Raw genomic sequence first — 13,066 nt, 5'->3', positions numbered from 1 at the left:
TGTGCATTAGCAAGAGGCTGGAACTGAGAGTAGAGCTGGGACTTGAACTCAGTACTTTGATATGGAATGTAGGCATCCTAATTACTAGGCCAAACACCTGCCCTGTAGCTTTAACACTAGTGTGTGTTAACATCCCTAGCCCCTAGCACCTGTAGGCTCAGAAGTGCTATCCATGTAGTCCGGGAAAGCTCAGTGTCCCTGACTTCTTGATGCCAGATTTCCCTGCTGCTGCCCGGCAGCACCCAGCCGTGCCTCCCCCTCCATTCTTAGGGAGTTGCTGCAGCTCCTGAAGACACGGTTTTCACGTTGTCTGGCTTGGTTTCAGCCAGCCAGAAACTGAGAATCTGTCTTTGTCACTGAAGGTGATGGTGTTTGCCTGTGTGTCTCTGCCAACTCTTTTCTGTTTTGCTCCCTGTTCTTCTTCTTCTTTTTTTTTTTTTTTAGGCAGAGTAGACAGAGAGAGAGACAGAGAAGAGAGAAAGGTCATCCTTTTGCTGTTGGTTCACCCTCCAATGACCACCGTGGTCGGTGCACTGCAGCTGGCGCACCGCGCTGATCTGAAGGCAGGAGCCAGGTGCTTCTCCTGGTCTCCCATGTGGGTGCAGGGCCCAAGCACTTGGGCCATCCTCCACTGCCTTCCCTGGCCACAGCAGAGAGCTGGCCTGGAAGAGGGGCAACCGGGACAGAATCCGGCGCCCCAACTGGGACTAGAACCCGGTGTGCCGGCGCTGCAAGGCAAAGGATTAGCCTAGTGAGCTATGGTGCCAGCCTGCTCCCTGTTCTTAACCACAATGCATGGGTTCATGGCTGATAGCCCCATGGAAGCTGCCCTAGTGCTGACACACTAGTTGCAAAGTGAGGATGGATTTCTGGATAAAACTCTAAGGCAAAGGAGGCTACTAATTATTATGATTTATTGACCACTTGTCTTCTCATCAGCATATTAACAAAAGTCTTAACAGCAACACTGTTAGGTACCCCCTGTCATTTTATAGATGAGGGTGCTGAGAGTTGGCAAGGATAGTTAACTGTCCTGGGGTCACACAGACATAAAACACAGAACCTGAACCGATCGCAGTGTTTCTCCCAAGCTCATGTTCATGGCCACCACTGTATCCTACGTCATCTTTCTTCTATCACCTCTTGGCTCTTACAAGCCTAGTGCAAACCTGGAAGCACTTGACCTTCATGGGTGGATGATGGAGGACTATAAGTGTGAATGATGGTGCCAGTTGGCTAGGGGGTTGCATGGGTGCTTAGCTGGGGCACTGCCTGCCTGTACAGAGGGTGCTCTATTAGACTCTGGGGCACATTTCAGTCTTTCCATTTTTGATGCCAGTGCCTCAGAACTGACCTCAGAAAGGCCACTTGTGTGTCTGGGCACAGCTGGACTGCCAGCTGCCCTCATTTGCTATCAGAGCTATGTGGGGCCAGCCAGAGGGCCTGGAGGGACAGGATGGTGCACTGACCAAGGGACTGTCTTCACCCTCTAGCTGGACCTCATGTGCCGCATACTGGACACCAGCTGGAAGAAACACAACCTTAATTCCTGCATTCTCCACTTGTACGCAAGTATTTCTCACCCTTGGATCATGGTGCACAAAGAACCGGCACAACTCTGATCGTTGCCTGTTTGAGCAATGCCCTTCGAAACTTATCATTTCAAAGCAATTCCCACCAGCCATGTCTTAGTTCTAGACTCAGTGTTTAAAATTATGCCCTGGTCCCTTCGCGCAGCCTCTTTCCCAGGTGAATGGTTGATGAAGAAGGAGGGACATACAGGCTCAGTCCTGAGTAAATGCAGTTCATGGTTGATGCACCTGCTGTCTGGCTAGATTCTAGGTCTTAGGCTGGTGCTACAGGATGCAGCATTCCATAACGAGCATGAACCCTCCATATGTGGGACTCAGAGCTACTACCTAGGACAAGTGGGGAGCTGGAGATGAGACCCTTGGCCAACACAGCGTTTTGCTGTATTTTTCTCTCCCAGCAATAGGCGTGGCAGTGCTGCTGAATCTGCAGTCTTTCACGTCATGACCAGGATTCTGGAAGCTACCAACAGCTTGTTTTTACCTCTGCCTCCCGGTAAGTCTTGGTGCTCTTGTCCACAGGTGTGATACATTTCTTCTTTCTTCCTCCCATGGTCCTTGGATGTTGGCACAATGTGGGTTTAGCGATGAGACGTGTGTGTCTGTGTCACCGTGAGAGATGGGCCGGGAGCTTGGTCTCTGCTGACCCAGGTCTCCCCTGACCACTCCACTGTTCTGTAGTTTGTTACTAATTTGAGGGCACACAGGCAGATCCCAGGCAACTTGCTCAGGTAATTTGGCCCAGGGGAGGAGATTCAGGGAGCTCTTTGTCTGGGACCGCCAGGCCCCCTTTATCTGATTGAGTTGCCTGAGGGTTAGCGCTCAGGAGAAAATGAGTCCGGCCCCGTCCCAAGAATTGAACTGATTTTTATTTGTGCTTGGAAGCTAAACATTTTCTGTAGGATTTTTTTTAAGTGTTTGTTTTATTTATTTGAAAGAGTTACAGAGAGAGGTAGACACACAGAGAGAGGTCTTTCAACTGCTGGTTCACTCCCCAAATGGCCACAGCAGCTAGGGCTGGGCCAGGCCAAAGCCAGGAGCTTATCCCAGGCCTCTCACATGGGTACAGGGGCCCAAGGACTTGGGCCACACTTTGCTGATTTCTCATGTGCATTAGCAGGGAGCTGGACTGGAAATGGAGCAGATGGGACTCAAACCAGCACCCATGTGAGTTCTAGCACTGCAGGCCAGGGCTTAAACCTATTGTGCCAAAGTGCCAGCCCCTTCCATAGAATTTTGAAATGGGACCAAGTCAGGCTGTAAAAGCCCCTTGGGAGGGGGCCGGTGTTGTGCACACATGTGGGAGGCCTGGAAGAAGGTCCTGGCTGCTGGCCCATCCTTGGCTATTGTGGCCATTTGGGGAGTGAACCAGCAGATGGAAGATTCTCTCTCTGTTTTCTCTTGCTCTTACTCTGCCTTTCAAATAAATGAATAAATATTAAAAAATAAAAATCCCCTTTGAGATACACACACATACACACACACATGTGTGTATATATATATGTGTGTGTGTATGTAGTCACTCATTTACCTGGTCATTGGTTCATTTCGTTAACAGACATTTGTTGAGCAACTATTACATGCAAGGCAGTGTGCTAGAGATTAGAAGTTACAAAGGTAGTAATTGGGAAGATGCGAATCAGCATCTGCTCTAAGGAATACTAAAGTCCTATTTGGTATAAGCCACCTGCCTGGTCCATATTGGTCCTTCCGTCCCTTCCTTTGTCTTCTGCTTTGTTATTAGAACACTTCTCCTGAGCTCTACCCCTTGACAAACGTTCAAGTGCATGGCGCAGTAGGGGTAGCCATAGGCCTAGTGTTGTAGAGTAGACCTTGAGAACTTGGTCATCATCCTGCAGAACCGCACCTTCATCCCTGCTGAGCAGTAACTTCTGTCGCCCAGCAACCGCCATTCTAGTCTCTCTTTCTTTGGGTCTATTTTAGATGCCTCATGTAAGTGGAATCATGGGGCTTTTTTGTCCTCTGATGACTGGCTTCACATAGCCCAATGCCCTCCAGGTTTATCCATGTGCATTTGGTAGGATTTTCCCTTTTCAGGGGTGCATGATATTCCACTGTGTGGATACTCTACATTTTCTTCATCCATTCATCTCTCCATGAACATTTAGGCTATTTCCATATCATGGCTGTTGTGAACAGTGCTATAACGGATTAAGGGGTGTGCATAGCTCCTCAAGATCCTGGTTTCGGTTCTTTTGGATACATACCCAGAAGTGGCTGTTCTGAATCATATGCTATTTAAAGTTTTTGGGGAATGGCTATACCATGTTCACTATTCCTACAGCACAGACAAGGATTCAGATTTCTCCACCTTCTTGCCAATGCTCATCTTTTTGTTTGATAATAGCCATCCTGAGAGGGGTACGGTGGTATCTCATTGTGGTCTGGATTTCCATTTCCCTGATAATTAGTGACAGTGAGCACCTTTTTATGTAACGGCCATTGTATGTTGTCTTTGGAGAGTGTCTATTCCAGTCTTTGGGCATTAAATCATTTTAAAGATTGATTTTCACTTTATTTGGAAGACAGACCAATGGAGAGAGATCTTTCATCCACTGGTTCACTCCCCAAATGCCCACAACAGCCAGGGCCGGGCCAGGCAGCACAGACCAGGAACTCCATCTGGGTCTCCCATGTGGGTGGCAGGGGCCCAGCTACTTGAGGCCTCACCTGCTGCTTGCCGAGGTGTGCGTTAGGAGGAAGCTGGAGCAGATGTGGAGTAGCCAGTAGTAAACTTGAACCAGGAACTTCACTGTGGGGTGTGGTGACTTAACTGCTGTGTCGGGTGCCTGCCTCATTTTGCTCGTCTTTAATTGGGGTATTTGTTTTCTTGCTATTGAGTTGAGTTCCTTATATGTTTTGGATATTAACCCCAATCAGATCCATGGTTTGTTAATATTTTCTCCCATTTTCCAGAATTCTTTTCCACTCTGATTGTTTGCTTTGCTGTGTAGAAGCTTCCTAGTTTGATGTAGTCCCACGCACATATTTTTGCTTTGGTTGCTTGTGCTTTTGATGTTGTATCCAAGAATCATTGCCAAAATCACTATTGTGAAGCTTTCCCTATGTTTTCTTCTGGAGTTGAGTAGTTGGAGGCCTTCAGTTGAGGTTTCTAATCTATCTGGCGTGGGTTTTTGTGTAAATGCCCCATTCCACTCCGTGGCAGGGACATCCAGTTTTCCCAGTACCGTTTATCAAGCAGACTGTCCTTTCCTTGCTGAGTTCTTGTCAGCCTTGTTGAAGATCGGTTGTTGTGTATGCGTAAGTGGATTATTTTTAAAAGATTTATTTGAAAGGCAAAGTTACAGAGAGAAGTACAGATACAGACAGAGGTCTTCCGTCCACTGGTTCAGTCCTCACTTTGTCACCGGGGCCAAGGCTGGGCCAGGCTGATGCCAGGAGTCTGGACTGGGACTCCATCCAGGACTCTGATGTGGATGTCAGGGACCCGAGCACTTGGGCCAGCTTCCACTCCCTTCCCAGGTGCATTAGCAGGGAGTGGGATTGGAAGTGGAGGAGCTGGGACTGGAACCAGCGTTCGTATGGGATGCTGGTGTCAAGCATGGTGGCTTAACCTGCCACAGTGCCAGCCCTTATGTAGGTTTATCACTGTGAGTTGTTTTAATGAGTGGTAAGCTTTAGGACAGCTGCATCTACAGAATATTTCAGCTGAGTTTAAATAATATATACCCACTCATCTTTTGATCCATCACTAATTCATTCATTTTAAGCCGACACACTTACAGTGCTCGTTTTATGCCAGGTACTGTTCTAAGTACATGACATAAATTAGCACATTTGATTCTCACAACAATCCTAAGTGGTATGAACTCAAACTGAATTACATTATATTGTTAATATCCCGTTTTTCATCAACAAAATGGCACTTATTATATAATTTCACTTAATATTAGCTCCATTTTTCAGATGGTAAAACTGAGGCCAGAAAGGTTACATAATTTCCCTAAAGCCATAGAGCTTTTAAGCGACAGAGCCAATATTCAGATCCAGGCAGTCTAGCTCTGGAATCTGTGCAATGTTACTATTCTGTGCTGCTTCTTGAATTTTGTATTCCACTGAATTAGCTGATGTTGAAACTGACCATTTATGGGCCCAGAGTGCACACAGGATCTCTCGGCTTCTCTGCACGTGCGGTGTGTCTGATACATTCCTCATCCCGCCTCCATCCCTTCCTCTCGTTTGATGAGGTCTGTTCTCAGTAGAGGTGCGAGATGAGTTTGTTTTTACTCTAGAGGGATTTGACAGTGACTCTCCAGGAGAGGAATGATGACTGAAAATTATCCCAATGCAGTCAGAGTCGTGAGGCGCCCCCTCGAAAGATTTCATGGAAACTATATGTGGCTTCCTGGCCTAAATCCTTGTTTGTCCTAACACAGAAGGCTGGGAAGGGGGTTGGATTGATGGCTTCAGATTTGTTCACCGTGGATGTCCAAGCTCCTTTTGAAAATGGAAGGAACTGACTTCCTGGGGACAGTGTGACACACACTAGCCAGTATTCGAACCTTGTCATGTTCATTCATGGTACGGAACTGGTCAAAATAAAATGAGTGTTTCTATGATTATTTGATGATCTGCTTCCCTCAGTAGGCTGTGTGAGGATTATAAGAGCAGCAGTGGTATCTGGCTCTTTATTTAACTCCCACAACTTTGCCTGGTTGGGATTTGTTGCATAAATTAACTTTTTCAACCTTACATCTTTTTTTTTTAAGATTTATGTATTTGGAAGTCAGAGTTACACAGAGAGAAAAGGGGAGGAAGAGAGAGAGAGGTCTTCCATCTGCTGGTTCACTCCCCAATTGGCCACAGCAGCTGGAGCTGCGCTGATCCAAAGCCAGGAGCCAAGAGCTTCTTCCGGGTTTCCCATGCTGGTGCAGGGGCCCAAGGACTTGGGCCATCTTCTACTGCCATCCCAGGCCACAGCAGAGAGCTGGATCAGAAGTGAAGCAGCCGGGACTAGAACCGGCACCCACATGGGATGCTGGCACTGCAGGCGGCGGCTTTACCCGCTATGCCACAGCGCCAGCCCCTCAACCTTACCTCTTAATCATTCCTCTCTTGCCCGGATTCCCAGTCCATGGGCCATTTGATGTTTTCTGAGTTGGCTCTGTGCTTCCTCTCCTTTCGGTCCTTGTTTATATGGTCTGTTGACATGACTACGGCTTATGAGGGCAAGGTGATACAGTTAAACACCCAGGCTAAAATCCCACAGCCCGGGTTCAAATTTAAACTTGCTGCCTCCCACTCACACGATCCTGGGCAGGCTTCTTGGCTCTCATGACTCTCGATTGCTCCAGCTCCCCCTCCTAGTGTTGTCTGAGGATCGAATGAGCAGCCATGTGCAGAATAAAGGGCTTGCTCTTCAGTGGCCAGTCCTGGCCGTGGTCAGACCACACGCAGGGCTCCTCCTCGACCTTGCTCTTGTTGTCAGAGCAGCCCTGTGGGAAAGGTACTGGTGATTCCTTCTTGGAGATGAAGAAACGGAGGCTCAGGCTTAGTTCCCTACAGCTGTTAGTACCGCCAGAGTCATGCCTGGGTGTGCCCAGGCAGAACCCGACTTTTTCTAGTGCCCTCTCTTGCCTCGATTCCCTCCTGGGGGTTAGTTACTCTTCCAAGTTTCCCCAAGTGCCGCCATTCTCCAAGACAGCTTCTCGGACTTTCTCCTAGCCTGGTATCCTCTTGGCCTAGGAATATTAACTTTTATCTTTTGTCATTAACAGCATACATAGAGCTGTGTGTGTGTGCACACTGGGAAGCCCGCCCCATGAGACATGGGCTAGAGAGACTGCCTCTCTACTGAACTCCTGTAGATTTGCTGTGTGTATGTAGCATTTCTTTTCTCTCTCTCTCTCTCTCCTTGATTTATTTATTTGAAAGGCAAAGTTGCAGAGAGGGAAGGAGAGAGAGAGAGAGAGATATCTTCCACCTACTGGTTCACTCCCTCAAATGTCCACAACAGCCAGGGCTGGGCCAGGAGCTAGGAACTCCGTCATGGTCTCCTGCACTTGGGCCACGTTCTGTTGCCTTCCCAGGCGCATTAGCAGGAAGCTGGGTCAGCAGCAGAGCAGCCCGGAATGGAATCAGTGCTCCGATATGGGAAACTGGTGTCGTAAGCATCAGTTAACGTGTTGCACCATCATGGTAGCCCCTCACGCCTGTCTTTTCTATAATGTAGCCCAAAAGCCCTTCTCTAGAGCATAACCAGAGACCAGGCACATGAGCAGTTTGTGTCTCGTCTCAATTTGTTTCCCTTCAGCAAAATGGTCCCCACCCCAGCAACCTTTTAGGCTGAGCCTATGGCATTTAAGCCCTTTTGTTCTCTTTCCCTGTCTTACTGTAGAATTAGAGAGACACTAAACCATAAAATCATTTTCCATCGAGCACACCTCGCCCTCCTGTAGCCCAGGAAGGGACCAGAGGAAGGGAACAAGGTTACTGTGTACCCAGCACAGTACTTGGCTGTGAGAATACAAAGACGGCGACCTTGACCTTGCCCTCAAGGGCTATACACGGAGTGCTGAGCCTAGTGCCCCTGGTGACATGTTTCCATTCATTTCCTCTTGGTGCTGGGACGGCCGGCTGCCACGCTGACCCTCTGGGCTCTCTCACCCTAGGTTTCCACACTCTGCACACCATCCTTGGCGTGCGCTGCCTCCCGCTGCACAGCCTGCTGCATTACATCGATAACGGGGTGCTGCTTCTCACCGAGACGGCTGTCACAAGGCTCATGAAAGGTAAGTTGGCCTGAGTGCCCCAGCGCTGGCTTCCTGGCAGGAGCCACCAATGTGGTTGCACAGAAGGCTGCCAGGGTCGGTTGCATCGCTCTGGGCTAAATCTCAAAGTTCTTAATGTCTGAACAAGGGCCTCCTGGTTTGCATTTTGCGCTGGGCCTCATGAATGGCGCCACTGCTCCTGCCGAGTCCCTGCATTTCCTGTCACCGTCCTTTGGGCCACATTAACCTGCCTTTGCCCTTCAGGAAACCCCACAGGATTTTGCAGGCCACACGCAGCCGGCTCTCGGCTGCCTTTCCTGTGCCCAAGGATATCTGAGGCCAGGAGACAGTTCGGGCTTTCCGCTCAAGAACGTGTCCTGGGATGGCTGTCGGCTCACTGACTCTGTCATGGCAGAGTTACACTTGAACATGAACGAGAGAGGCACTGTCCATGTGAATGTGGACTTTAAACAAGATGTGTAGCATAATGACTCTCACAGGATTCAATTGTCAGTTTTAAATAGATGAGTTTTATTTATTTTTTAATTTATTTGACGGGTAGAGTTATAGACAGACAGAGAGACAGAGAGAAAGGTCTTCCTTCTGTTGGTTCACCCCCAAAATGACCACTAAAGACGGTGCTGCGCTGATCTGAAGCCAGGAGCCAGGAAGTCAATCCAGTCACCCTACGTGGGCAGCAGAACCCCAGTCACTGGGTCCAGCCCTGCTGCCTCCCAGGGCCTGCACGAGCAGGAAAGCTGGAGTCGGACGCTGGAGCCAGGAAACGGAGCGACTTAGCTGCCAGGCTGGACTCTCACACCCAACCTCTGCGTCCCAAACGAACGTCTGCAGCAGGGTTCTGCTTTAGCTTGAGGATGGAAAATCAGACTGTGTCTTATCAGGACGAACCACTCCACTGTGCATAACTTGCTGATTTGTTAAAATGGATGTTTTGGTTGTTTTGTTTGCCAACCTCTGACTTTGTCGTAGATCTGGACGACACAGAGAAAAATGAAAAACTGAAATTCAGCATCATCGTGCGGCTTCCCCCGGTAACCTTGACTTATAAGTCCTTTTCTCCCTACTCCTTGCCAGGAGCGTCCTTCAGTTTGTTCTTGCTGTGGGCTCAAGTCTGTTGAGCTTTCACTTTGCAGCCCTTTCCAAGAAATCCCATCCATCCCACCCCTCTGTCACTGCTCCCCCTGGAGCCCATCACGTACTGGCTCTTCTGGCTTCGCGTGGCCTTGGCGCAGCTCACGGAGAACATTCAGCCACTTTCTCGTCTCAGGAAACCGCACTGATGTTTACATCTGCCTCCGAGAGGGAGGTGGAGGGGAAACGCGTGCCTTTGGCATTTTAAACCGATCAGTGATTTAAGTCTAGGTGGGGTCAGAAGGTTCTGGAACTGCATTTCCTTCTACAGTTCTACACAGGCAGGAAAACATTCCCAGGTCAAGGGAAGGTTGAGGAACGTGAGGGGAAAAGTTTGAAAGCCATGCCTCTTTTTTTTTTTCCTTCCTTCCTTTCTTCTTCTTCTTCTTTTTTTTTTTTTTTTTGGTGGGCTAGAAGAGCTCTCAGGAAAAAATACTATGAAAACATGAAATTCCACAGGGAGGTGCGCCACGCCCCGAGCCTGCCGACTTCTTGCCCCGGAGCGCCTTGGCCAGCTCCGTCCTGGCTGTTTACGTACCTTGAGCACTTGGCCCTTTGGCACCATCTTCTCCCAAAGGAACACCCACTGCCTTTCTGGACCTAACAGCCTTGATCCTAGCAGTCCCTCCCCGCTCACGGAGCACAGGCAAGAGAGCCACACATATTTTCCACGGCTCCCATCTCCCTGGGGGCTGGGGCTGAACGTTTCCTTTGCTCTCTGAATTTGACTCCCCCCTCTCCCCTTCAGTATGTGAGAGAATTAGAATGTTCTAGGCCAGGCGATGGCAGAGAAGGCGATGTCCACGTGCCTTCAACCTTTGATTGCCTGTCCAGACATCACTGAGGGGTTGGTGTGCACCTCTCCGGTGCTGGAGAGCAGCAGAAAAAAAAATGTGGCAAGAAGACCCACGTGTACACGGCTTTCCTTAAAGTGGCATGGGAGGCCATGGTATTTATTCCAAGTTCAGACGCATGCTGCATTGCAACATGGCGTTTCTCTGAGGGCCCCGGGTCATAAATGGCCTCTCCTTTAGACTCGGAGCTGTGGGAGGATGCCTCGGAAATTAGGAGTAGACATAAAGTACGTCTGATGCAGTGTGAGGTTTGTGCTCCTTAATGTATTGCACGTTTTGGTTTGCGTGATAGTGCATCGGCCAGAAGATCTGTCGCCTTTGGGATCATCCTGTGAGTTCGAACATCATCTCGCGGGGCCACGTGACTCGACTCCTGCAGAACTATAAGAAGCAGGTGCGTCTGTGGGAAGGGACAGCCTGTGAGACAGGGCTTGAATCCCGTTCGCCCATGTCAGCCTGTATTGAAGTTAGTGCTGTTTGGGAGGATTAGCTAATACCAGAAGTGCTCTCCCTTTTAGCCTTGGAATTCTACCATCGACAAGTCGTCTTTCAGTATAGAATTTCTGCCCCTGAACTACTTCATCGAAATTCTGACAGATCTGGAATCTTCCAACAAAGGTAACCACTCCTCTGTTCTCGGGCTTTGGCGTCTTTTCTCTTGATGCCTCAGTCATTCCCTGTTTGACTTCTGGGTACTGTTTTCTTTCCAAAATACCCTTAGTTAGAAGGAGGTTTTTTTTTATTGCAAGTGGTTGTCATGAGCAGTATGCAACTTGCTACCTAGAATAAATTACCAAAGGAATAACCTAATCGCTTTTGAAGTTTTGAAAGGGTTTGGGGGTTTTAAAGCCTGTTGATGAGAACGGTCTTTTTTGGTGCTGTAGTTTCATCAATTTGAACACTCTCAGAATAATGCGTTTTACTAAAATATAAAATAAATCTGATGCGATGGAGCCATGGGCACAAATTTATCAGTGCTCCATGGCTCTATAGTAACTAACTCTCTCTCTCTCCCTCTCCCCCCACCACCCCAGATCTCTATGCGTGTGAAGGACATGACAACGTGGATGCAGAATTTGTGGAGGAAGCGGCTCTGAAACACACCATGATGCTTTTAGGCTTGTAAGAGCAAATGCAATTGGATCTGCGCCCGGTATTGCAATCTCGGTCACCAGCCTATCTCCTGCTGGGAATCCTCTAGCAAGACGGCAGACTGGTAACCCACAGGAGACTGCGGCACCGAGCCAGCCGAGCTGCAGCGCGGGACTTGTTCAGACAGAACGCAGCTGCGTGTCTCGGGCCAGTTTTAAGGAGCTGGTGCACAAATATAGAGAAGTGAACAGTCCAAGGAGGCATGCGGCGGCACAAAGAATGCTCTTCCCTGTAACGTCGCAGGCCAAACGCCGGTTTCTATCACTCTCTGAAATCAAATATGCTTTTAAAAATGTAGGGAACAGTGCTTAGGAAAGTGATAACTACGTGTGTTACTGAAAATAACAAGATGAAAAATGAAACCTTATCGAAGGACTCTTCTTGGAAAGAAGATAGGGAGCTTCAGAAACGCTGTGAAGGGGCAGATGCTTGGCCTGGCAGTGAAGCCAGCACCTGAGACACCCGCATCCCACACCAGAGTCCCTGGGTTCGATGCCCGGCTCCAGCTTCTCGCCAGTGCAGACTCTGGAGGGCGGCGGTGATAGCTCAAGCGATTGGGTTCTTGCTACCAGCTTCATCCCAGGTCAGGGGCCACTGTGGGCATTTGGGGAGTGAAATAGCAGGTGGGTGCTGCTGCTTTTACTTTGAATTTGGTTTTACTTAAATTTTACAGAAACCTGATTGGAGTTAAGTATGTAATTATAAGTAAAGTAACAATTTCTACAAAAATACACATGTAATATCAGAAGGTGCTTCTTCATCTTTGCCTTTCAAACAAAACTTTTAATGTCCATGGAAAATGGAGTTAACATTTTTGTTGGAAAATCCAGGTATAGATTTTATGACTTCTTTTCCATGAACTCTTGGAAGATTGTTTATATGAATGGAATTTTTAAAAAAGATTTATTTGAAAGGCAGAGTTACAGAGAGGCAGAGAGAGAGAGAGAGAGAGAGAGAGAGAGAGAGAGAGAGGGGTCTTCCATCCTCTGGTTCACTCCCCAGATGGTCACAATGGTGGAAACTAAGCTGAGCCAAAGCCAGGAGCCAGGAGCTTCCTCTGGGTCTTCCACGTGGGTGCAGGGGTCCAAGGACTTGGGCCATCTTGTACTGCCTTCCCAGGCCATAGCAGAGAGGTGGATCAGAAGTGGAGCAGCCAGGACTCAAACCGGTGCCCATATGGGATACTGGCACTGCAGGCGATGGCTTTAGCTTAAGTACCACAGTGCTGGCCCTGAATGGATTTCAAAAACATTTTTGCACAAGAATAAACATGTTTTGATTCTATGTAGTTATTGAAGAACTCTTATACTTAAAAGTGAACTTGGACTAAAAGAAGTCTGCTAGTTCCAGAATAGAAGAATGTAATATGGAGTAATTGTCACCCATAGTCTTATGTATGTAAGGGGTTTAGATTTGTCTGCCTGATGGTTCAAGTGAAACTATATTAAAGTTTTTTATATTGATAAAAATCTGATTTAGTAATATCTTTTCATTAAACACACACACACACACACACACACACACTGAAAGTTTTGATGGGTCTCTTCCTGTGCTTTGAACAGACTTT

General features: G+C 48.2%; 1 protein-coding gene across 8 annotated transcripts in view; it reads left to right on the top strand.

Moving 5' to 3' along the window:
• The window catches only part of GSAP (gamma-secretase activating protein), a 169,072-nt gene extending 156,104 nt beyond the window's left edge, over positions 1-12,968 (top strand). For 6 of the 8 annotated variants that reach the window (XM_070071192.1, XM_051848869.2, XM_051848867.2 and 3 more), the window contains 7 exons: positions 1,494-1,564; positions 1,991-2,085; positions 8,243-8,362; positions 9,332-9,393; positions 10,640-10,741; positions 10,866-10,965; positions 11,382-12,968. In XM_070071192.1, the coding sequence (XP_069927293.1) occupies positions 1,494-1,564; positions 1,991-2,085; positions 8,243-8,362; positions 9,332-9,393; positions 10,640-10,741; positions 10,866-10,965; positions 11,382-11,473 (642 nt within the window). In that variant the 3' untranslated portion in view covers positions 11,474-12,968. The remainder of the gene's footprint in view (positions 1-1,493; positions 1,565-1,990; positions 2,086-8,242; positions 8,363-9,331; positions 9,394-10,639; positions 10,742-10,865; positions 10,966-11,381) is intronic. The other 2 variants (XM_051848866.2, XR_007920492.2) reach the window with 2 other exon arrangements.
• Positions 12,969-13,066: the final 98 nt, after the last annotated feature.

This window comes from Oryctolagus cuniculus, chromosome 3 (assembly GCF_964237555.1).
Source record: "Oryctolagus cuniculus chromosome 3, mOryCun1.1, whole genome shotgun sequence".
In the NCBI taxonomy this organism is placed as follows: domain Eukaryota; kingdom Metazoa; phylum Chordata; class Mammalia; order Lagomorpha; family Leporidae; genus Oryctolagus; species Oryctolagus cuniculus.
This window is presented reverse-complemented; position numbering and strand designations above follow the sequence as displayed.